The sequence below is a fragment of the Thamnophis sirtalis genome, unplaced genomic scaffold (genome assembly GCF_051295495.1).
Source record: "Thamnophis sirtalis isolate CommonGarterSnake01/CBP01778 unplaced genomic scaffold, rThaSir2_p1.2 scaffold_7, whole genome shotgun sequence".
In the NCBI taxonomy this organism is placed as follows: Eukaryota; Metazoa; Chordata; class Lepidosauria; order Squamata; family Natricidae; genus Thamnophis; species Thamnophis sirtalis.
Window position 1 is genome coordinate 77,538,185 of NW_028261387.1, and position 25,638 is coordinate 77,563,822.

Sequence of the window (25,638 nt, forward strand, 5' to 3'; positions counted from 1 at the left end):
TCCCACCCCTGTGAGATTTATGTTTTTATTACTATCGTAAATACCAGCACCATTCGTCTTAGAGACTTCTTTGTCTAAATAGACCTCAAAATGGCGATTTCTCTCCGTGGATGATTGATGTACTTAGCCGGTGTTATCTCCCTGCAGACTGCTCCTTAACAAAATAAATTTTTCTTTTTTGGAAATAGAGGGGAGCGAAGCTCTGCTTACTTGCTTATTTATTATGCCACCCAAGTCAAGGAAGCGTCTTGCTACAAAAGAATTTAAAGAAACACAGCCTTTGTCTCCTGTGCCTTCTGCTGGGGAACTTTTAACACAGGAATATCTCCTTAAAATGCTTAACGCTTTTAAGACAGAAATCAGGGAATTTGTATTGGAATTATATGATGATTTAAAATCTAAAGTTAATCAAATGAAGGCGAATACGTTTGCAGCTGTGTCTGCCCTGTCAGATTATTCTGCTGAAATAGAGAACAAATTGGAAAGTCTGGAGAAGGCTAACTTAAATTTGACTACCAATATTGAAATTTTACAACAGAAAATTAGAGACAATGAGAAACAGCTTATGGTGATAAATTTTAATAGGAAGGCATCTGCGATAAGGGTCAGGGGATTCCGTGAAAAGGAGCAAGAGAATTTGAAACAAACCTTTGCTGAAGCCTTCAGCCATGCGCTGGGAAGCCCGGGACTTAACTTTGATTGGCAGATTCGGAAAATCTATCGCCAGAACTCATTGATAGCGGAACAGCGACAGCTCCCGAGGGACATAATTATACATTTCTCTACAAAAGAATCTAGAAATGCGATCGTGCAAAAATTTCATAATAACAGGCTCCGAGTTGAAGGCCAAGACCTGATTGTTTTTAAAGATATTCCTTCTCAGATGCTGACAGCAAGAAGGGATTACGCCTTTTTAACTAAGGAGCTTAGGAGCCAACAGATTCGATACAGATGGGAGGCCCCTGCCGGTATCACAGTTACATTTGAGAATCAAAGATTTCGTCTTAACTCTGTTTCGGAGGCTCAAGATTTCTATTGTAGGATTCTGAAGGCGGGACTTCCTGACGCGTTTGGAAGAGTGGAGAGACAAGCGGAAGGAGAAGCCGAGCGGTTGGCCATGTGGTTGCAAGATGGAGGGGGTAGCCCCTCCTCCCTCGGAGAAGTAGAAAAACGGAGATCGAGAATTTAGACATTTCAAAATGCTTGAGGACTGAATGGGGGCTTGAGACCTCTCCCCGGTAGAAAAAGCGGACTAATTTTTATCAGAAGGGAAAGCTGGGTGAAACTACTTTGAGCTAGATTTTAAATTAACGTTAGCATAAATTTGATAGTGGTAAACATCAGATAAGTAAGGGATGAGGGTAAAATTGACGTTGTTTAAAGCTTATCAGAACAGAAAGCCGGTTGGGATCATCTTAAGATAAGTGTAAAAAGAATGCGGAATGATTTAGGGTGTTTAAATTTTGTTAGAAGGGACTACTTTAAAATAGAAGGATAACTGATTCTTGCTGAAAGTATTATTTTATAAATTGCTCTGAATTACATTTTAAACAAATGCTAGTATAAATTTGATAGTGGTAAATATCAGACAAGTAAGGGATGAGGGTAAAATGCATGTGGAAGGAACTACGTTATTTGTGGTAAACATCAGACAAGCAAGGGATGAGGGTAAAACTTATGTTGTTTAAAGCTTATTAGAACAGAAAGTCGGTTGGGATTATTTTAAGATAATGTGTAAAAAGAATGCTGAATGATTTATGTTGCTTAAACCTTGTTAGAAGGGACTATTTTAAAATAGAAGGTTAACTGACTTTTGCTGAAAGTATTATTCGAATATGTGGAATGACCCATGCTATTTAACTTTTACTTGAAGGGAAAAATATCAGACAAGTAAGGGAAAAGGGTAAAATGCATGTGGAATGAATTACGTTATTTAAATCCTATTTGAAGAGGAAGTTGGTTGGAATTATCTTAAGATAGAAATTGATTTCTGTGTAAAGTAATAGTTGATTTACGCTGCTTTAAAGAAAGATGATTCATGCTGTGTAAATTTTACTAGAAGGGAAAGTTTGATTACTTGTCTGTAAAGTTATATTTGAATATATGGTATGAACCACGCTGCTTAAATTTTATCGGAAGGGATCATGAGGTTAAGGAAAAGGAACGGGAGAACCTACAGAAGGTTGGGGTAAATAGCAAAGAAGTAAGAGACGAGAATAAAATATAGATAGAAGGATTTATACTATTTAAACATAGATAAAGATGGGGGGCTGAGATCAACACAAAGAGTGGTTTCCTTTTTTTTTTTTTTTTTCCTTTTCTTTTTTCTCTGTTTTTTTTTTCTTTTGATATATTACTTTTACTTTTTAATCCATATGTACACAAGATATTTTAGACAGAAGGTAGCGCCAGGTGTGGGCCCTGGGAAGTCAGGAGGATTAGGGATGGGGATTTGTGGGGGGTGGGGTGGGGGGGTGTTAACATAGCCTTAAAAAGAACAAGAATGTATTTATATACGGTGGTTTTTTTTTGTTTTTGTTTTTTTTTGTTTTTTTTATTTCTTTTTTTTTTCCTTGGTTCATCTTACCTTTATCAGATCCAACAACACTCGAATAAAGGCATACACCAAGGAGGGAGGTAGAGGGAAGGAAGAGGGAGGAGTAAGGAAGGAGTAGGGGGAATGTAAGGAGTAAGGGGAATGTAAGGAGGGTGTCTGGGGAGTAAGGGGAGAAGGAAGGTTTGAGGGGAAAGGGAAGTAGGAGGGGAGTGTTAGAGGGAGAAAGGAAAGTTGGAGGGGGTAGATGGGGTGTATGGAGGATGGAAGGGTTAGGTGGGGTTGTGAATGATGAGTTGTGTTTCCTTTTTCTGTTCGTTTTATTCCCTTTTTCTTTTCTTTTTTCTCTTTTCTTATAGTGAATGCCCTGTATATAAATGATTGCAAATGGAATGTGAAAATTGAATAAAATATATTTTTTTAAAAAAAAAAAATAATAATAATAATTTTCTCTCAACCCTAGGAAAGAGACAATGGGAAAATCTTGCCAAAAAAACCTGCAAGAACTAGTCCAAGTAATCACCAGGAGTCAATACTAATGTATAGGCACACACACACACACACACACACACACACACACACACACACACACACACACACACACATCATGTCATTGTGAAAAAGCGGGGAGGGAAAGGAAAGGAAATACTGTAATGTTGGATCCAAAAATTCTTGAATTCCTTGACTTTCTCCAAGGTGACTAAAACTACCATGTGACCTTTTGGACCTTAGTGATGTCATTTAGCTGACCTTTTTGTTTGGAATATTATCTTACTAACCCAGCTTTGGTAATGCGCGTGCTTTTTTGTCTCTACATTGCATTGAATTTTATTGCATTTTGTGTCTGTAAACTATCTGGAATCTTGGGAAAGGGGTGGCATATACATAAATGAAATACCATATTTTCCAGAGTATAAGATGCACCTTTTTCCCTCAAAAAAGAGGGTGAAAATCTGGGTGCATCTTATTCATTGAATACAGCATTTTTGGCCTCCCCAAACCCCGCCCTCTTTGCAAAAATGGTCTATGGGCCTTTAGGAGGCTTCCAGAGTGCTCCTGGGGAGGGCAAAAATGAGCGAAAAGTGGGCCAATTTTTGCTCATTCCCCCCCCCAGCCCCCAGGAGCACTCTACAGGCCTCCTAAAAGCTATGCATGCCCTTTTTGGGATGAAAAACGGGCCCATTTTCAGAAAAAAATGGGTCATTTTTGGGAGGTCTGCAGAGTACAAAAACTTTTTTAAAAAATTTGCCTCTTCAAAATCTTGGTGCATCTTATACTCTGAAAAATACGGTTAATACTTTCTACATGTAACCAATCTACTGCAAGTGGGAAGTTTCCATTTGTGTGGTCAAGTTGCAGGAATTTGATTGCAAGACCCTTCTTCGGTTTCTCTGTTTAGCACCTTCAAGAAAACCCTCTGTCCAAGTTCCTCTGAAAGCTGAAACTAAATAGTTTGCAAATTCCAATGTAAAGGCAATACCATTACCAATGGATGAGGGTAACACAGGACTCAAGACATCGGAAGAAAAGGGGAGAAAATGTGTGTGTAAAAGGGAAGAAAGGAGCATAGGTAGGAGTGGGCCACAGTCTTGTCTAAAGCACAATCTTTGCCGTTCAGAAGGTCAGTTGCTGCTGTTGTTTGCTTCAACTAATTTTCACTCCATGATTGGCATCATCCAATAAACGTTTGTTACATTTTTATACTACTGTCCTCCAACATGCTCAGAACAGCACACTTGGTTCTGTTCTGTTCTCACATCAAGATAAGGAAGTGAAGTTGAAACGCCGTGCCCTACTTCCTCACAATGGCAGCATTTTGAAGTTCAAAATGTGGTTGGCTGCACTTGCATTTGCGAAGTTGTTTCAGTTTTAACCATCGTGAGATTATTATTTTCATTGTGGCCACACATGCTGGACCAATTGCCATAGTGCTAGTTTGAATTAAATGAATTAAATCAGTAGCAAAATTGTGTGTGGTGTGAATCCAGCCTCTCTTTCACATATCAGTGATCCCATATTGTATCAATCAATCTATGGTTGGCTTTAACAAAGATTTATTGGCTAATAACACAAGTAGCCGGGTTCATAGAGCATGCTAAGCAATAAATCGGCCCTTATAAAATACAAAGGCGGATTAATATGCAACATATTAAGTTAGGAGCAAGCAAACAGTTTTATGGCTTGGTGCAGGATAGAATAAAATAACAGAGTTGGAAGTGACCTTTGGAGGTCTTCTAGTCCAACCCCCTGCCTAGGCAGGAAACCCTACACCACTTCAGACAAATGGTTATCCAACATCTTCTTTAAAACGCCCAGTGTTGGAGCATTCACAACTTCTGGAGGCAAGTTGTTCCACTGATAAATTGTTCTAACTGTCAGGAAATTTCCCCTTAGTTCTAAGTTGTTTCTCTTCTTGATTAGTTTCCATCTATTGCTTCTTGTCCTACCCTCAGGTGCTTTGGAGAATAGCTTGACTCCCTTTTCTTTGTGGCAGCCTCTGAGATATTGGATGCAACCTTCTAGTATGCTAAATCATTGCTATTGCCTATTTTGGTCTTAATATGGATGTGTGAATTTATATGTTCAGATAAAATATCTGTTATAGTTTATGTTACCGTGCTTCCCTGAAAATAAGACAGGGTCTTAGTTTCTTTTGACCCCCAAAACAAGCACTTGGCCTTATTTTCGGGGAGGTCTTATTCTTTTTGAGGTGCAGGAGGTGGCGAGCGTGGTCACCTCATGGCTGCTGCTGTGTTGCAATATTTTCGGGGAGGGCATATTTTCGGGGGAGGGTTTACTTTAGCATATACACTCAAAAGCCCGATTGGGCTTATTATCCGGGGAGGTTTTATTTTCGGGGAAACAGGGTATATAGGACTGAAAACACTGTCTCCACATGTTAATTGGCTAAGCTGAGTAGTTTCAGTAGTTGTCGAAGCAAGTTAGCACCAGCAACCATCTATAAATGGACAGAATCAGAAATCCATGCTTATAAATTCAGTGCTAGAAATCCTGTACAGGAAGCCAATTTATTTTTCAACAAGTTATTATTTCCTAATGTAGCTTCTTTAGCATATTGCTACATGAGCAGATAACTCTCCAAAATTGAATTTTGGTTTCAACAATTTTAATTAAAAAAAAAACCTTAGAACCATCAAAAATTCCTAATTGTCACTTAAAGTAGAAAATTTGAGACACTACTACAATTAGCATTCTAGGGCAGGGGTGTCAAATTCGCATCACGTCGTCGTCACATAACGTATCACAACTTTTTTTTCCCTTTGCTGAAACAGGCCTGGGTGTAGCCAGTGTGTGATGAATCCGGCCCATGGGCCGCGAGTTTGACACCCCTGTTCTAGGGAAATTTGGAGGAAGTAACTCTGACCCAGCCAAATTCTGATAGTGAGAGCTGTTACAACTTCACCAACCCCACCTCCCCCCCAACATATTTTTTACTTTGAGCTAATCTGAACATTGTTTACTGGCTTTGGGTTTGTGTTTATGTGAAAAGTCTCTGTGATTTATAAACTATAGTTTATGGCTTAAAGAGTTGTGGTGTGACCCCCAACTAAGAATGAGTCATTCAACAAATTGTGATTTTTCCAGTGGGGTTCTAAATGGTGCAGTGAGCAAATACAGTCATTATAATACATCTGCCAGTGTATCCGTCTTCAGCTCTCTGTATGCAAACACTCACACGATAATATGCTGCAAAGATGAACCACAGCAAAGGCTTTTGTGACAAGAAATCTTATTCATATAAACATTCTTATTATAAATCTGTAAACAGGAGGCTGTACATACATACAGGTAGTCCTTGACTTACAACAATTTCATTTAGTGACTGTTCAAAGTTACAACCGCACTGAAAAACAAATGAGCTATGGCCATTTTTCACACTTACAACCTTTGCAGCATCCGCATGGCCACATGACCAAAATTCAGTTGCTTGGCATCTGCTTCATATTTATGACGGTTGCAATGTCCCGGGGACATGTGATCAGCTTTTGCGCCCTTCTGACAATCAAAGTCAATGGAGAATCCAGATTCACTTAACAACCATGTTGCTAATTTAACAAAGGCAATGATTCACTTAGCAACTTTGGCAAGAAAAGTTGTAAAATGGGGCAAAAGTCACTTAACAAATGTTTCACTTAGTGACATAAATTTTGGGCTCAATTGTAGTTGTAACTCGAGGACTGCCTGTAACTAATCTTTGAAGAGTCCTTGATTCACTTTGAATGAATTAAAAAAAACACATACGCATTACCAGTTTTATAATTATGCTATCTTAGCCTAAAAAGATATTTATGAAAAGAGAAGACAAGATTGCTTATTACACCAAAAATATTTGCATGAATAAGAACAAGCAAGCAAACTGCCAAGAAAAGTCAACACATTTGGGGATTGTGGTTGTCATTATTGTCGTTATTATTCAAGACCTTTATGCGTCCACTTTGCAAAAGATCAACAGATTGAGCAAAGTCTGAACATGAGAGAAATGGCTTTTAATTTTCCTAGGATGTATTAGCTCACACAACAAAATTTCAGCAAAAAAGATTTCTCAGGAAAGCTATTTCAGTCTTAAAATGTTTCTTTCCAGAAGACAAAAGATAAAATAAAAATCTCTGTGTTATTTTTTCCACCATAAATCACATGGCAGAAATCCTACTGGTGATCTTATTTATTATAGATTCAATATATCATCCAAATGTATTTTCACATGCATAATTTACCCAATTTGTCAGATCGGTATTTTGTGGTAACCTGAGAACAGCCTTTCCCAGTTTGCATTCCCCAGACCTATTGGGAGTGCCTTTCCCCTGCATTCTGGTCATCATGACCAGGGATTCTAGAGGGGCCATCAATAAATTTGATAGATACTGAACTTAGAATGCTATCTACAATCATGTCCTGATTAGCAACTTAGTGCAACATATTTTAGATCAAGGATGTCAAGTTGGCGGCCTGCAGATGCGTCAAATGCAGGCCACACCCACCACAGCTGCGGGAATGGGAAAACATGGTGAAATGTTACATGACGGCAATGTGATGCGGCAAGTTTGACACTTGTGTTCTAGAGTCATCCAATCACCTCTGTGCCAAAACAAGAGTAGCACTTCATTTAGAGTTGCCCACAATTTTACGTAGGCGTCACCAACTATCTATGCTGCAAAGGGGTTGATGGCTAAGCATAGGTTGCAAATGGCTGCAGACGGGCTGACACGCATACCTCCCAACAGTGGTGGGTTTCAAAAATTGTTGGAACCTACTCTGTGGGTGTGGTCTCCTTTGTGGGAGTGGCTTGCCACCCATATGACCGGATGGGAGAGGCTTGCCGCCCATGTGACTGGATATGAAATTATGAATTAGTATTTATGTCGGTCCAAGTAGCTATTTAGAAGTTAGTGGTTAGAAGCAATCGTAAGATATGGAATTAAAACCAGAAATATTTTGTTGGCTATTTGAAAGGGAGTATAATATATATTTAATTTTACACATGTTAGCAGCTGCTGGAATTGTTTTTGCACAACAGTGGAAAAACAGAGATATGTAAATGAATGAATATTACAATGTGCAGGAATAAATAAATTGACAATTAAAATCAAGAAGGCTTTGAATACTTTTTCACTTGGGATTGGTTTTAGCAATTGCCAACTAACGGAAACAGAAATTAGAAATCCAAAAGTATGAAAGAAAACACCAATTATGTAAGGAAAGGTCCCTAAAATGTATAAGGAAATATTACTAGATCATTATTAATGCGTAGATAACTGCGGGACATGACACACTCACCAGTGGTGGGTTTCAAAAAAATTTGGAACCTCTTCTAACCGGTTTGGTAGATTTGACGAACCGGTTCTACCGAATAGGTGCGAATTGGTAGGAACCCATCTCTGCCTCCCAAATCCAAACTAAGCATTGTGCATGTCCTGTGTGCTAATAAACCTACTTCCTGTTCTGTCCTTTGGTGTTTGAGCGCCCCCTATCCAGAACCTTCTCAACTGTATGAATGCAACAGCTATGCAACTTTCTCCAAATGGCAGACATATATGTTCCTTTACAAGCAATGCCAGAGAGGTCTAATCCAAACGTGATGAGGACTGGGGCTGTATTGCTTCACTAATAGATAAAGGATCCTGTGAAGATGACATAAGCCACTAAATGGAGAATTGATGTATGCAAATGGGTACTTCCAAATATGTACAGTTCCCAAAAGTCTATGTTTCTCAAATCACAAATGCAGGGTGGGGACCGGGGGTGGGAGGGGTATCTTAATATGACCCTGATACAGCTCGTTTAAGGATGAAAAAGTAAAATTTGGAATTTTGGTGGAAACGAGAGGCTTAACATTCCTACTCTCAACCTTAAAAAACTTTTTTTTTTTTAAATTCAAACATGGCCTGCTTTTTGTCTATGGAGATTCTCAGTCATCCAAGTCATGGTTGTCCCAAAGGTGTTTTTTCAAGAGGCAAGTGGGCTTTCTGATTTTTCTTTGAAGAAGTTTCGCTTCTCATCCAAGAAGCTGCTGCTGCTTCTTCTTCTTCTTCTTCTTCTTCTTCTTCTTCTTCTTCTTCTTCTTCTTCTTCTTCTTCTTCTTCTTCTTCTTCTTCCTCTTCCTCCTCCTCCTCCTCTTCCTCTGCTGCTGCTGCTGGTTATGGTTCTGTTTCTTCTGCTTCTTTCCTTCTCCTCCTCCTCTTCCTCTCCTCCCTTCAAGAGCTGAAGAAGCTTCTTGGATGAGAAGCGAAACGTCTTCAAAGAAAAACCAGAAAGTCCAGTCACCTCTTGAAAAAACATCTTGGGACATGGCCTGCTTTTCTTGTGATGACAATATTCAAAAAGTGACATCATCTATAAGCTTCTCTGAGGGAGGTGGGTGGTTCAAAAATGTGAAAAATAAATAAATAAATAATCAAAGGAAGAAGTACCTGACCTGACATTCAGAAAGATGTCCATCCCATCCTAGGATGAAAAGGCTTCTGAGAAGGGAAATGTACCACCCAATTCATTTTTCTGATAATACCTTTCCAAGATGATCAGCTGGAGTTTTATAAAAATCAGGGTTGTGGGAGTTTTTTTGCTTGAAAATTCCTAAATATGCCCAGTCTTCATGTACAGCATTAAGAAGTTGAGCCAGAAAGTGTTAAATTTACCACAGATGTCCTTGTGCAAGATCAGAACAGAAACTGTCCTTCTAAATAATTAAAGCATCCTTTGAACTTTAGGAGACTGGTTAGAAACTCTTCTGAATCAAAGGGGGCTAATAGCGGGAAAGGACTGGCAAATGCCAAATGAATCAAGACTCACTGCAAAAGGACACTTCTGTGGAAACTTCTGGCACCAAAAGGGGGAATCAGAAACAATTAAAGTTGCTCTGTTCTTGGCTACACACAATTCTCTCACACATGATATTTCTCCTGCCAACAGACAAGAAGCTTGTCTGTAATAAATGCTTCAAATACAGCCTCTGTCAATTTTGAAGCTAATTCAAACAGGAGAGCCAACTGAGAGGTGCCTTCCTGAAAATATTTGATTGCACTTGAAGTATAACATGAGAGGAACATGAGCCTCCATTTTGATGATACTTTAATCAGTTTGTTTCTCTCAATTCCAGCAGCTTGAAAATTTGGACTTCAGTTCCCAGGATTCTTCAGCCAGCATGCTGGGGAATTCTGGGAGCTGAGGTCCACACAACTTAAAGTTGCCAAGGTTAAGAAACACTGATCTAGATCCTCTTTCGAGGAGGCTGTATGGAGGGGAATATGATTTTTACCTCAAATAAGAAAGTATCAGGACATACAACTGGTGAATTCTATTATCTTTTTATTTACACCTTTGTAATTAAAATCTTTGTATGAAAAAAAGTGCTCAAAATGACTAATGTAAAATAGAAAATTATTTTTTTTAAAAAAACCCACGATTTTCTATAAAATACTGCTTTAATCACTTGTCTAGGTATTTCCTGGATTTTTATTTGATATGAACTGTGTGGAGACACAAAGAATTTTTGTAATTATCCATAATGATATATTGTAGGTATACCCAGAGCCTTTGAAGATGTAATAGAGCTTTCTAAAACTAAATAGGTTAATACATAAAAAACAAAAGGTCACATAACAATCTAATAACGGTTTATTTCTAAAATAAATTTTAAAAAGAGAATGATATTAATCCCATGGTTTTACTGAAAGAAACTTTTAAAATATGCCACTGTGAAAGAAAATGTGACCTCATATGTGACAACAATATTGCTAGGACAATTTTAGAGTTTCAACCCCATCTTTTCAATAAGTGATCATAGATGTTGAAGAAAAAAATAATTTAAAAAAGTTTAAAAGCATAGCAAACATTCATATTCTTCGTCAGGAATCTTCGAAGAGACAAATCTGGCTAAAGAGATACCATGACTAAATACACGTTTAATGCTCTAGTGCAGTGTTTCTCAACCTTGTCAACTTGAAGATGTCTGGACTTCAACTACCAGAATTCCCCAGCCAGCGAATGCGAATGCTGGCTGGGGAATTCTGGTAGTTGAAGTCCAGACATCTTCAAGTTGACAAGGTTGAGAAACACTGCTCTAGTGTTTTTAATACAGAAAAGCCAAGAATATATATATATTCCCTTCCTTTGGGACACCAACCAAATATCTACTGTGCTGTCTTAAAAACTCTTATTTACTGCCCTACCACATCTTCAGAGACCATTTTTTCATTATTTGCACAGAACTAGAAAACTGAACATCCAACCACTCCCAAAAAGTGCATTTTAAAACCAAGCCATACAGACAGAGTAGCTGGCTGAATAATCACCAACAGTGAAGACTGGAAGTCTTTAAAAAGAAAATAATGAAGGCTGGGGCATCAAATTCTCCCTCCCAAACATCCATTTTTCCAGAGGAAACATTTATAGAGACTGGCTGTCATTACCAAATCAGAATATGGTCTGTAATAAGCAGCGGAGTCTATGGCACTGAGCATTGCTAATATATATGAACCACAATCCAACACTTCTTTCTCCATACAGTATTAGATTCACTATGCAACAAAACCAGTCAAGCTAAAGGCTACTCCATTCTCTAGTCATTGTGCTGCCAGTTGGAAATGTGTTTCATATTAAGAGCATGCAAAATGTTCTGGGATGAATGTTCCAAGTCCAGAACAAGTGATTCCAGAAGAGATTGGACCTCCAAATGGACCATTCAAAGCATTCTGGAAGGCTTTTGGCCCGTGGTCCACAGGTGGTGCATATCTGGCATGATCTGAAGTCACAATGGCACATTTTGAGGTCAAATGTCTTTCAGAAGACTTGGAATGCCCTGCCTTCACGTCAGAGAGGCCTGTTTGTGGGACAAAATGTTCTGTGACACAATATTTTGCACCACCTACTTTGTACACATCCATACACACATGGCAAGAATGAATTATCCAATGGGCAACTTGGATTTAGGAATAAAAACTTAACCTGCAAATTGTTGTGCATGGACACTATACCTCAAACATCATCTGGCGATTTGATGTTTTCCCTCCGCTATTTACTCCCCTTGAAAATACTTTCTCCTTAAGAATTTTTTCTTATGAAGCAGATGATTTCGTCACTTTTGGACTCAATTTTCATTGGGTTTACCATGCACAAGCCAGAAACATTATTTTTGTTGCCGTCCATTTTGCTTGTTATGCAATATATTTTGTGTGACACAACAATCAGCATGCAAATTAGCATTCTTACTTCCAGAGCACTTCCAATTGTAGTTTGATGGTACCAAGTTCAGTTATATCCACAATGATGGTTTGAGGCCTAGTTGTAAAGAAATCGATGCTGTCACATGTTACAGTGCCAACCAGGATCGTACTGAGTCCTCGCAGTTCTGTCACCTGCAAAACGTGTATGATAATATCAGTCAAACAGCTTTTCATATACCTTCCCCTTGACAAGAAGAAAAAGGGTTGAACAAAAATACTCAGATGAAGAACTACAGGGAAGACATTATTAGCTAGGATTTCTAAACTACTGAAAGAGCAAGTATAGCCTTATAAAACTAGACATTATCCTAATCTAAGTACTTCTTTTATCGGGCCAACAATACAGCATTACTACTGCAATTGAAATCCTAAAAGAAAGGAGGCAAGGAGGAAAGCAAGTTAAGAGAAGGTCCTTATTAGTCATCATGTTCATTCCCTTGGCATAAAATCAACCCCAATCAAATGGATCCAGGTGTTGCTTCTAAAATATGAAATCTGCATCTGAAGGTGGTAGAGTGAGCAAATGATTTAATTAACAGTAATGATAAAAGAGAATATTTGTAGCTCAGGATTGAACTGTTGGCACCTGGGTGTTCTCTGAGCTTGGTTGTAATCAACTGCCCAATCAAGGAACCATGAAGACCACTTCCACCAACACAGGGCAAACCACTAGAAAATAAAATGAGCAAACCACATTCCCTTCTAGCACTGATGATGTTACCTAGTTTGTCTGCAAGAAATCAACTAAACTCAAAGAGCACCAAGGACGCCATAATTAATGCTAAATGCAATGTCATATGTCATATATAAAAGCCATGCAAAAAGCAACACTAAAATCAGATACATTAATTCACACTGACCCCCCCCCCCAAATATGACATCATGAAGAGGAAACAAAACAAAACTCTATTGTTCTCTCAGATGGAGGTTTTTTTTTAACCTCAGAAAACATAGATATGTCATATTCCTACTAGTATCATGCTAGCATAGCATAGTAGCTGGCAAAGGAGCAAATATTTGGCCAACTGGATTTGGAACGTGACTTTACACCCTAACATGACTGATACATTGCATAAGCTTAATTATGGTTTATTGAATAAGGTACAGTTGGCTGGGTTCACATAACACACCAAACCATAGCTCATTATTTAGAATTCACAATAAAGGCAAACCAAAGAAACTATCACACTATTTTGCATAATGAGTCAACCAGATTACAATATTTGAATATTTCACTTGATATTTTTTCTTTTTCTTTTGGATGTACTTACTCTATATAAATGTATAACTGGATGAATTCTGTAGCTTTCCATATGTTTCTGCAGTACAATTCTCATTCTTCATTGTTAAAGATACTGTGTTGGGTCAAGGGCCGCCAAGTTAATAAACTATGAGTTTATATCAGAAACATCTCAACAACTATAGATCACTCCAGCACAGAAAACATAGAATCCAAACAAGAGGATGATAAAAGTGTTCTCATCCCCCTCAATGTATAAGGCAACATATAAAATTAACCATAAACAAACTTCATACATGCATTTACATAACTCAAAGGACTTCAACCGCTTTGATACGCAACCTGTTTCTAATGAAACTTAAGCTTTGAAATGACAAGAAAACTCTTTGTGACAGTAATTTCACACATGCAAATCATCAGCTGATGCTATGTGAACTCATCCAAAGATGGTTTAAAACAGTGTGTCTACATGTGGAATCCTGATTAGCCAACAGTAGAAAAGCCAGCACTATTACTTCTCCCTCCAACTTGGAGGAGATAATTCAGCTGTATTGGCACAATGAAGGAGCTGCATGTTTTCTCACAACATTTGCATAGTGCATCTCAATTAACCTCTCATCATGTAGAGAAGAAAGGAACATTTTAAGCACATTTCCATAGGCTTGGCTGGAGAGGAATCCGAAATTCTTTCCAGCAGAGCTCTGCCTACCCGCCCCAACAAACCACATTGCCAGCACAAGAGAAGTGTTGCCAGCAAACAAGCAGTGTTGCAACAGTTGCTTACAGAATGTAAAAGTTTCCAAGCAGGCGATTATTCCAGAGAATTTTGCAAAAGGGTAGAAATGGCAGAACCCGGGACAGAGTAAGTGGAATCAGCCTAGAGTACTTACATAGCCACAAAACAATTAAGTCGAAATCCTCTTGGATTTCCTTGACCTTTATCCAATGCCAATATAGCCTAATGGTTAGTTGGTAGATTCTTGTCCATAGACCTGATTAGCAACAAATCAGTTTAACGGGTAGCTCACACTAGTCCTGATCTTTCACACCAAACCAAAAGTCAATTCATGCAGTTTTTTTCTTTAGGATATGGAAAGACATGTTTACAAGGATTTGCTTTGGCTGAATCATTTTTTCAGTTTAAATAGTGCACCCTTAACTTCACACAATACACTTAAGCAAGCCAATTAAAGACCTAGAACAGGGGTGTCAAACTCAAGGCCCGCTCTGTGGTCAGATCCAGCCTTTCCAGGATTTCCTTACATCCTGGAAAATGTAAGAGACTTTGGCGGGGTTTACCAGTGTAGCTTCAGCCTGGTCCACCCAATGTGAAGATAGAATAGAGTAGAATAACAGAGTTGGAAGGGACCTTGGAGGTCTTCTAGTCCAACCCCGTGCCTACACTACTTCAGACAAATGGTTATACAATCTCTTCTTTAAAACTTCCAGTGTTGGAGCATTTACAACTTCTGGAGGCAAGTTGTTCCACTGATTATTTGTTCTAGCTGTCAGGAAATTTCTCCTCAGTTCTAAGTTGCTCCTCTCCTTGATTAGTTTCCACCCACTGCTACTTGTTCTACCCTCAGGTGCCCTGGAGAATAGTTTGGCTCCTTCTTCTTTGTGGCAACCCCTGAGATATTGGAACACTGCTATAACGTCTCCCCTAGTCCTTCTTGTCATCAAACTAGAATACCCATTTCCTGCAACCGTTCTTCATATGTTTTAGCTTCCTGTCCCCTAATCATCTTTGTTGCTCTTCTCTGCACTCTTTCTAGAGTCTCCATATTTGTTTTACATTGTGGCAATAAAAACTGAATGCAGTATTCCAAGTGTGGCCTTACCAAGGCATTATAAAGTGGTATTAACACTTCATGTGATCTTGATACTATAGAATCAAGATCACGTGAAGTGTTAATACCACTTTATAATGCCTTGGTAAGGCTACACATGGAATACTGGATATTTCGTCTTGGAGTAGATGAAACATCGGGCCAGCATGGCTTCAGCCTGGTCTACCCAATAAGAAGATGAAACTGGCCCAGCGTGGTTTCGGCCCGATCTACCCAATGCAAAGAGTAAACATGCCAGCAGCCTGGGGATAAAGCTGGCCATGCCCAACCCAGCTTGCCATGCCCACCTAGCTGGCCACACCCAGTGAATGGTGTCAAGCTGGCCATGCCCACCCAGTCAGCCATGCTTGGCCGGCCCCCAAGATCGATCACAACCCCAATGCAGCCCTCAGTGAAATTGAGTTTGACACCCCTGACCTAGAAGCTATAGTCAAAATAACATGTGAAGCCTGTTTAGTGTTAAGATTCATTTGAGTATAGTGGTGGTTTGTTTGCAACCCCCCCCAAAAAAAAATATATTCAAGAGACAGTTGAAAAAGCACATACACATTTCTCAATTGTTTAGAAACAAGAGAGCAGCCTAGCTACTAGTTCAATGAAAAGGCTGTTAAAAGGAGACAAAGACTCCATCCCAAGAAACAGAAAGTCAAATTGGGTTCTAAAATGAAAATAAGCCATTGTTGAGTTTTCTGTGGCATTCTTTCTTAGTCTTCAATAAACTCCTTTTTATGACCTTATAATGCCTTAATTGAGGATAGAGTCAAAATGACTGGTTGGAATAGAGTATTTACTGGCCGGATGCCCTTCCTATCATCAAATGGAGTTCACAGCAGATTTTTTTTTTCTTTGAGTCCTTGGAGAGAAATATCTGCCCCTATCTAGGATTGTATTCTCAGCTTTCCAAGTGGGAAGTGAGCATCTTCACCAGTAGGCACGAAGCTGCTCTTTTCTTAGCCTTCAATAAATCTTGTTAAATAAGGATTCAGCTGCTCTCAGCTATCAATAACCTAACGATTTTTGTGTCTTAGTCCTTCTACCCATTTTTTAATCATAAAGCATCACAATTAAGATTATTCCATCACTTACAGGGGAGCAATAAAAATGTCTCACAAAAGGAAAAACAAGAAATACAATCTTAGAATGTCAATCAAGTACCAACTGCTGATCCAAGGTGTCAGATCTTAAACTTGTTGGACAATGTTATGAGACTTCCATTGAGAAAGAAACATGCACCAAATACTTAGCAGTACAAGTCAGGATAACCAGAGAATAAGGTCATAAAAGTCAAGATGGCAGCTCAAATGGTACAATCAAAACTGCATGATTTTTTTTCCAATGTGGATTTTACATTGTAAAATGGTAAGGCTTTGATCACACCATCATGGCTATTATCTTGCCTTTAAAAAAAACAACACTATACCTTGCAGATACCCATGCTGGCTATCCAAAGAAGGCTTCCATTCGTGCACATTCTTACCTTGATTTCAAAATTCTCATGAAGGCTGGGTATAAAAACTTTTTCTTCCTCGTCCCAAGTTTGACTGTCATCTGTCAGAATCTTGCCTTTTATTTTCCACTTTTGGCGCCCCAGCCGTATAAACACCTACAGCGATATGCAAACAAGAGACAGGAAAATCTATCATAAATGCATTTGGGCTTGTTGTTATTGTTGTTGTTTGCAGGAATTGATGGGAACCTTATTCTTGTTGGATCAGCAAACTGCATTAAAAAAATTTACAGGCAGAGTGCACTCCATATTACATGCTAATGGTACTAATGGTAGTTTCCCTCTTGAGTTGATAGAGATGTTAGTTAGTTTACTTTATGGATTAGCCCTTGGGCCATATCAAAGTGCAGACTTCCAGACACAAATGATTACTAAAATCTGATAAAAACAATTTAAAATGAAATTGGATAAAATATCATTTTAAATGAAATTGGAATAAAATACATGTATGTATGTATGTATGTATACACACACACACACACACACACACACACACACACACACACACACACACACACACACACACACACATATATATATATATATATATATATATATATATATATATATATATATATATACACACACATATATATACATCAGTGGTGGGTTTTAAAAATTGTTCGAACCCACTCTGTGGGTGTGGCCTCCTTTGTGGGAGTGGCTTGCTGCCCATGTGACTGGATGGGAGTGGCTTGCCGCCCATGTGACCGGATATGAAGATGCCGACGACACTTGTCAGAGCCACCTTAAATTACCTCACACACAGCACTGGCATGCATAAGAATATGATGTAAACTTGTTTTTTTAAAGGCATCTTTGGTTTGCGTTAAAACAACTTCAACACATGCAACGTTCTGATTGCACCACAAACGCAGTAGTCATCCTTACCTTTCACAGAGGCACTGAGTTTTATAAATATGAGCATGATAGTGTAGAATAATCATATCCAAGTGGTGGGTTTCAAAAAAATTTGGAACCTCTTCTGTAGGTGTGGCCTGCTTTCCGGGTCCACTGGTGGAACCTCTTCTAACCGGTTCGGTAGATTTGACGAACCGGATCTACCGAATAGGTGTGAACTGGCAGGAACCCACCTCTGATATACATACATATGTACACATATACATATATACTGTATATAAAATATGATCACATTATATTTTGATGTCACCAATCTATCTATCCCAATCAGTTCCACATATGCTGATCTCAACCGAACCATTTTGCTTTAATACTCTGCTGTGTTAAATGTTATTTTCAGATTCTGGCCGCACATAAGGTAAGTTGTTTTGATATGGGGATCCCAATGGGTCATTTGCGTTGTTTAAAGACCAAGGTAGCTGTCTCTCACTCTCTAATAAAGGCAACAATCAAGTAGATGTGAGTCAAGTCAATTGAGAAGGAAAGTGAGGAGGAGAAAGTAGGGAGAACTAAAACTGCAACTTGGTTGGGTGGATTTCCACGTACTATGGAATTAGTGCTACCCTTCAGGGCTATTTTCAAAAGCTACAGAAATTACAGACTTTCCATTCAATGAACATATTTATCATACAAATATACAAGCCCAATGTATCCCTTGACCCAATTGGATGCCTGGCAACTGACTCATATTTATGACTGTTGCAGTGTCCCAGGTCATTGCGTCCTTCCGACAAACAAAATCCATGGGAAAGCCAGATTAGTTTAACAACCTTGTGACTAATTTAACAACTGCAGTGAATCACTTAAGAATTGTGGAAAGAAAAGTCATGAAATGGGGTAAGGCTCACTTAGCAACTGTCTTGTTTAACAACAGAAATTTGGACTAAATTGCTGTTGTAATTTGAGGGCTACCTGTTAAGTTGCCTAATGAACCAAGTGCTGTTTATTTGTGATTGTCAGGTAGATTATTTCTAAACATGGGTCTGGAGCTCGTCTTGAAGAGGGCAAAAAAATAGTTAGCTGATTGGTCCTACATATTTGGGAAAGAAGCAGGAGGGAGTTGGGGCGAAGGCGGGGGATTTGAAAAAAAACATGTCTACATGGACTATACAATTATATAGGATTTCAGGTAGGAGATTTTTCTTTCTACCTAGAGATGTCAGGAGTTGGACCTAGGTACAAATAATTTCTGATTAATACTAATACCAAAGTATCTGTTTTCAATAATTTGCTAAATAGAATAGAATAGAATAGAATAGAATAGAATAGAATAGAATAGAATAGAATAACAGAGTTGGAAGGGACCTTCGAGGTCCAACCCCCTGCCTATGCAGGAAACCCCTAAAACAAATGGTTATCCAACATCTTCTTTAAAATGTCCAGTGTTGGAACATTCACAACTTCTGGAGGCACTGATTAATTGTTCCAACTGTCAGGAAATTTATCCTTAGTTCTAGGTTCATTCTGTCCTTGATTAGCTTCCACCCATTGCTTCTTTTCCTGCCCTCAGGTGCTTTGGAGAATAGTTTAACTCCCTCTTCTTTGTGGCAACCCCTGAGATATTGGAACACTATTATGTCACCCCTTGTCCTTCTTTTCATCAGACTAGACATACCCAATTCTAGCAACCGTTCTTTATGTGTTTTAGCTCCTAATCATCTTTGTTGCTTTCCTCTGCACTCTTTCTAGAGTCTTAACTCTTTTTTTTTACATCATGGAGACCAAAACTGAATGCAGTATTCCAAGTGTGGCCTTACCAAGGCATTATAAAGTGGTATTAACACTTCACGTGATCTTGATTCTATCCCTCTGTTTATGCAGCCTAGATCTGTTTTAGCTTTTTGGGCAGCTACAGCACATTGCTGGCTCATATTTAAATGATTATCCACTAGGACTTCAAGATCCCTCTCAGAATTACTACTGACTGTATGTATGTATGTATGTGTGTGTGTGTGTGTGTGTTTGTGTGCGTGTGTGTGTGTGTGTGTACTGTATATATACAGTATATATATATATATATATATATATATATATATATATATATATATGTATGTATGTATGTATGTATGTATGTATGTATGTATGTATGCATGCATGCATGTATGTATGTATACACACATACACATACACATACACATGCACCATATATACTGTACCTGTGCATTTTGTTTTCTTGCCTAAATGTAGAATCTTACTTTATTTATTATTTACTATACCTCATATTGATCACCTGGACAGAGACGAGCATAACCCACCAATCCTGGATAAAGAAACACAAGAAAAACAAGTAAGAACCTAAATTCATAGATTCTGAGAAAAGAAACCAGTAAATATAAATTGTTGATGATCCCCAAATACATAATCATCCTTTCAACTAAATGCCCCACGAATTATTAGAGGCCCAGCAAACGAGTTGAAATGTTAATACCAAAACTTCTCTTTCCATATCTCTCCAGCAAATGAATCCTCCTGATCGTAGCCTATGCCAACTTCATTCATACATACAAAATACAAAAATGCATGATCAAGCCCATCATTACGATAGATCTGTCTTAGTTCAAGAAATGAAGGCCCAGCGAGCATCATTTGTATAATTAATGTTTTGATATGAAAAGATGCCCTAATGCTTTCAGCGATTCTGCCCAAGATGCCAACAAGAGCACAAGCGCTAGGATAGGATCCCCCCCCCCAGCTGGTAAGTTTCAAAGACAGGAATGGATTCCAGGGTAATCTATTGAAATACGTGCAGCTAAAGCTCTGCTGTTATTGAGGAAGTCAATCTAACTAGAACAAGGCTGTCAAACTAAAGGCCTGGGGCTAGATCCGAACAACAGAGTGTTTAGATCTGGCCTGCAAGGCTGCCCTGGAAATAGCGAATGACCAGCCCGCGGTGCCTCTGCCAGTGAAAACTGAGCTCACGAGGGCCGCCACCCCCCCCCAAAAAACTCCATTTTTACTGCAGAGGGTTACAGGAGGCTGTTGCAGCCGAAAACGTAGCTTGGGTGCCCGTTTTCGCTGTCAGAGTGCTCAGGTCACCACAGGTGCCCCCCAACACTAGTGATGTCATGCTGGCCATGGCCACCTTGCCCACGTTGTTATGCCCCCCCCCCAAGCTCAATCACAACACTGATGTGGCCATCAATGAAATCAAGTTTGATACCCCTGATCTAGAAGGAGGATCTCTATCAAGTTCATAAGAAGGCAATGGTAACCCAGTTCTACAAAGTTGCCAAGAAAAATGTATCAACGTGGCTCAAAAATTTACAGAAATCTAAATTCCAGTTAACAATATCTCAAGGTCAGAAGGCATTCCTTTAGTTGCTGAAGAATGTCGATCTTGTTTTACAAGTAGATTTGCCAAAGCAAAGCTAGAACACTGGTTACAGTTGGTGCCAACATTGAAAATGAATTCCTCTTTTTACAATGAAACTGGAACCTGAGATGTGAGTTTTATTGACCAAGGAAAACTTGAACTGTGAAGCATACTAAATTGTATGTTTAAGAGATAAGTGAATTATTGCTGCAAGTCACAGGCCACTTCTTAAGTATGTGCTTGGGTATAAACTAATAAGTGAGACAATAATAAAATTGATGGCTATCAAGAAAATATTTTCTTTACTATATATGCAGTGTGCAGTGGTGAAAAACAGGGGAGAACTTCGTGCCAAATTGCAAAAGGTGCTAATCCAAAAATTTTCAAAGTGTTCGCATTCCATTTTTGGGTGAATGGAATGCAAGCGTTGAAGAATTGGTAGTCTGTTGTTAATTCTGAAGTTAATCTACGCTCATCTGGATGACGATTGCTGATGGGGAGGTGTTTTGGTCTTTTTGTTCCCTGCACTGATGCAGATACCTAGTTTGGGTAATGAAATGTCTGCAAGAAAACAACCAAGCTCAGAGAGCACCAAGGATCCCTCATTTGATTAGTGGATGATGATTAGGGCCAGGGGAGACATGATAGCAGTGTTCTGATATCTCAGGAGCTGCCACAAAGAAAAGGGAGTCAAACTATTCTCCAAAGCACCTGAGCAAGAAGCAATGGGTGGAAACTAATCAAAGAGAGAAGCAACTTAGAACTGAGGTGAAATTTCCTGACATTTAGAACAATTAATCTGTGGAACAGCTTGCCTCGAGAGGTTGTGAATGCTCCAACAGTGGAAGTTTTTAAGAAGATGTTGGATAGCCATTTGTCTGAAGTGGTGTAGGGTTTCCTGCCTAGGCAGGGGGTTGGACTAGAAGACCTCCAAGGTCCCTTCCAACTCTGTTATTCTATATTCTATTCTATTTCAATCCTTAGCTAGAAACATTCTCCTTATTGGTAACACATGAAGAATTTCAGTATAAAAGTCTAACTGGGAAGCACCCCGTTATGGCCAGTGTCAAACTCGATTTCATTGAGGGCTGCATCAGGGTCGTGTTTCACCTCAGGGGCCATGGTGGGTGTGGCCAGAGTGGGCGTGGCCAACTCAACATCACTCATGTTGGGGGCGCCTGTGGTGGCGCAAGCGGTCTGCCAGAAAAATATGAGCTCCTAAGCTCTGTTTCTGACTGTCATGGACTCCTGCGACACTCTTCCAGCAAAAATGGTGCTCGGGAGGGCTGCCTTCCCAAACTCTGTTTTTGCTGGCAGAGGCTCCACGAATCGCTACTTCACTGTTTCCAGGGTGGCCCCACGGGTCAGATTTAACCCCCCTGTGGACTGGATCTGGCTCACGGGCCTTGAGTTTGACACCACCGTGTTAGGGCAAAGATGTGTATCTTTATGAATCTATGATTTATTCTTCATAACTAATGTCATACATCAGCTCCTTCCAAGCGTTTCAACAATTCAGCTCACCTTTCATCTTCAAGTGAAACTCCCCCAAATGTACTTCAAGGGTCCCCTCAATCAAACACATATCCTGAAAGATAAATACAGAGCAATGAGACTGAGTGTATTCTGGCATTAAAAGGACCTGTTCTTTTCACTCTTTCAACATGATTATTGGCTATTTGATTTGACTCCCTAATTTCGGGGGAATACAAAAGAGAACAGCTGGCTGATCTGCAACCAAAAATAGAGAAATGCCCTTTCATGGAAGTATAGTAACCCATTTTATTATCATTTAACACATCTCATTATCACTTGTGCAAAACAATTGTTTAAGAAAAAGTATCCTGGAAAGGCTGGGTTTTTTTAATAGTTTATTTGAGTAGCCTTGTACTCTCTTTGCTGGCAGGCCCTTTAAAAAGGTTAAAAAATGCTTTATATGCTCTATCTTTCCCGTGAATTGTTAAGAGTAACACTGATTAAGGTGTGATTAAATCTGTTCATGGAGACAAGGAGAAAAGTACTTTAACACATTTCTCATCAACTTCACCAAAATATGGTAATTACAATGGTTAGATTGATAGAAATCCACAGTAATCCACAGATTACTTCCAAATAAGACTTTGTTGCATAATTGTTCCTGCCTCATTCACAATGAATCTTTGACCTACGACCACAATTGAGCCCAAAAGTTCTGTTGCTAATTGAGGCAGTTGTTAAGTGAGTTTTGCCTCATTTTCTTGCGGCAGTTGTTAAGTGAATCACTGCAGTTGCAAAGTTAGTCACATGGTTGTTAAACTAATGTGGCTTCCCCATGGACTTTGCTTGTCAGAAGATCGCAAAAAGTGATCACATGATCCCGGAACACTGCTACCGTCATAATGATGAGTCAGTTGCCAAGTGTCTGAATTTTGATCACATGACCATAGGGATGCTGCAATGGTCTAAATTGTGAAAAATGGTCATAAATCACTTTTTTAGTGTCATTGTAACTTTGGTCACTAAATAAACTGTTGTAAGTTGAGAACTACCTGTTTATTTCACCATTAATAGTATGCTTCCTCTACAAATGCTTCCTTCAGAGGTGGTATTCAGCCGGTTTGCACCAGTTTGGGCGAACCCGTACAGGAAATTTGGCCTGGGTCGACAAACTGGGAGCAACCTCTGGCTGACTCCACCCCCTGCCTGGTCGCCTGATTGCCGCTCGCTCGCCCTGCCCAATCACTCGACCTGCCCATCCCAGCCCTACATATATGTTGCCTTTGCCATATGGCCCAGCTAATCGCCTCTCCAGTCACCTCGCCGACCCCCGCTCAGCTCCCAAAAGTAAGCAATGCATAACGCTCGCTCACCCTTCACTTTGGGTCAGGGTCCCAAGGATGCACCATTCCCCGAGGCCCCGGAGCTGCTGGCCACCTTTGCCAGGTGCCATTCCCTGGCTCTGCCCCTGCTCCAGAGCCACTGCCTGTTTGTTGCACACCTTGGCCGGGTTGGGGAATGCGCCATTCCCCAGCTATGGACTTGCCCAGAGCTGTTGCCCACTCACCGCCCGCTTGCCGCCCACTTGCCACCCGCTTGCCACCTGCTCGCCCTTCGTCAGTGGCACGCGTCGCCCCCTTTCCCTTCCTTTAGAGGCCCCAGCCCTAGCCCCGCTTCCTCCCACATAACCACCTCTTTCTTCAGGCTTACTTTCCTCCTGCAGTAGCTGGTTCGGACTCTGGAAGACAAGCTCTCTTTTTCGGTTCGACTATGAGAAGCCTCCCAGCTGCCGCATCTTTGCCAGCCACTTCCTGGCAGTGGCAGCTGGCTGGAGGCCGCTGAAAACTACTAGAGGTCTCAAATGTGCCAAAAAGCCACTGCGGTCACCATCCTGATCTTCACGACAGCTGCACACGTACACCCCATTGCCTGCTGCACTGGAGGGACTTGCCCGGAGCAAGTCGGAGCGGAGTGGCTAGCAAATAGTGACTCACGCATAGCCGTGAATGATGTCGAGTTTGCCACGCCCACCCAGTCACATGACCCATCATTACCAAGCCACGCCCACAGAAAAGGTAGTAAAAAAATGAATCCCACTACTGTTTTCCTTTCACTTCTGCTTGCACCAAGTCCATCAGGAAGCACCCCAACTCAGTTACTTAACTCAATGCAAACTATCTGGGATCTAACTAATGTCAGTGGCATGAAGTTCAAACTTATTAGTCTTATTAGGAATGTAGAATGTAGATATAATACTTATTTCTCAAAACCAGATTCCATAATGACTTTCGATATCTAACCTAAAAGTAGAATCAAGAAATGTAAAATTAGCAGTACCTCTGTACATTCTTGGAGATTTTTGTAGAGTTCTACCAGGCTCTCTCTTGATGCTTTAGTGGCAGGAGACAAAGAAAAAGCATGTTTCATATTTGAAGCACCATCTCGCAGTCTACACTGGATGCTGTATGCTTCATATAATTCTTCTACCTTTTTAAGAAAAGAGCAGAGATATATATGTACACCGAAACGTGTGTGTGTGCATCTGTACCAAATATATGCCATATCATATGTTACTACTACGTGAAAAGTTATCGTGATATTTCCAAAAGTTGTTCCACATGCATATCCCAGATTGTGGAAATATTTTTAGTTTTTCAACTATTTGTGATAATTCAATCAAGTCATAATGGTAGTAAGACTCAGCCTTGAGACCCACATATGGACTTCTATCAGCCAACCAGCCATTTCAAGTGGGTTCCTTCAATTTGATCCCTGGAGGATCATTAAGAGGCAGTGGGGCAGTGGTTAGAATGCAGTACTGTAGACTACTTCTGCTGACTGCCGATCACCAGCAGTTCGGCAGTTCAAATCTCACCAGGCTCAAAGTTGACTCAGCCTTCCATCCTTCCGAGGTGGGTAAAATGAGGACCCAAATTGTTGGGGGCAAAATGCTGATTCTGTAAACCGCTTAGAGAGGGCTGTAAAGCACTGTGAAACCGTATATAAGTCTAAGTACTATTGCTAGCGCTATCACTAT

At 39.8% G+C, this 25,638-nt stretch overlaps 1 protein-coding gene across 1 annotated transcript in view; it reads right to left on the reverse strand.

Moving 5' to 3' along the window:
* The window catches only part of RIPOR3 (RIPOR family member 3), a 142,214-nt gene that overhangs the window by 34,342 nt on the left and 82,234 nt on the right, over positions 1–25,638 (reverse strand). The window contains exons 7-11 of the mRNA XM_087720462.1: positions 24,939–25,088; positions 22,650–22,713; positions 20,029–20,072; positions 16,862–16,987; positions 12,281–12,426 (exon numbers count right to left, since the gene is read on the reverse strand). Of these exons, the coding sequence (XP_087576588.1) occupies positions 12,281–12,426; positions 16,862–16,987; positions 20,029–20,072; positions 22,650–22,713; positions 24,939–25,088 (530 nt within the window). The remainder of the gene's footprint in view (positions 1–12,280; positions 12,427–16,861; positions 16,988–20,028; positions 20,073–22,649; positions 22,714–24,938; positions 25,089–25,638) is intronic.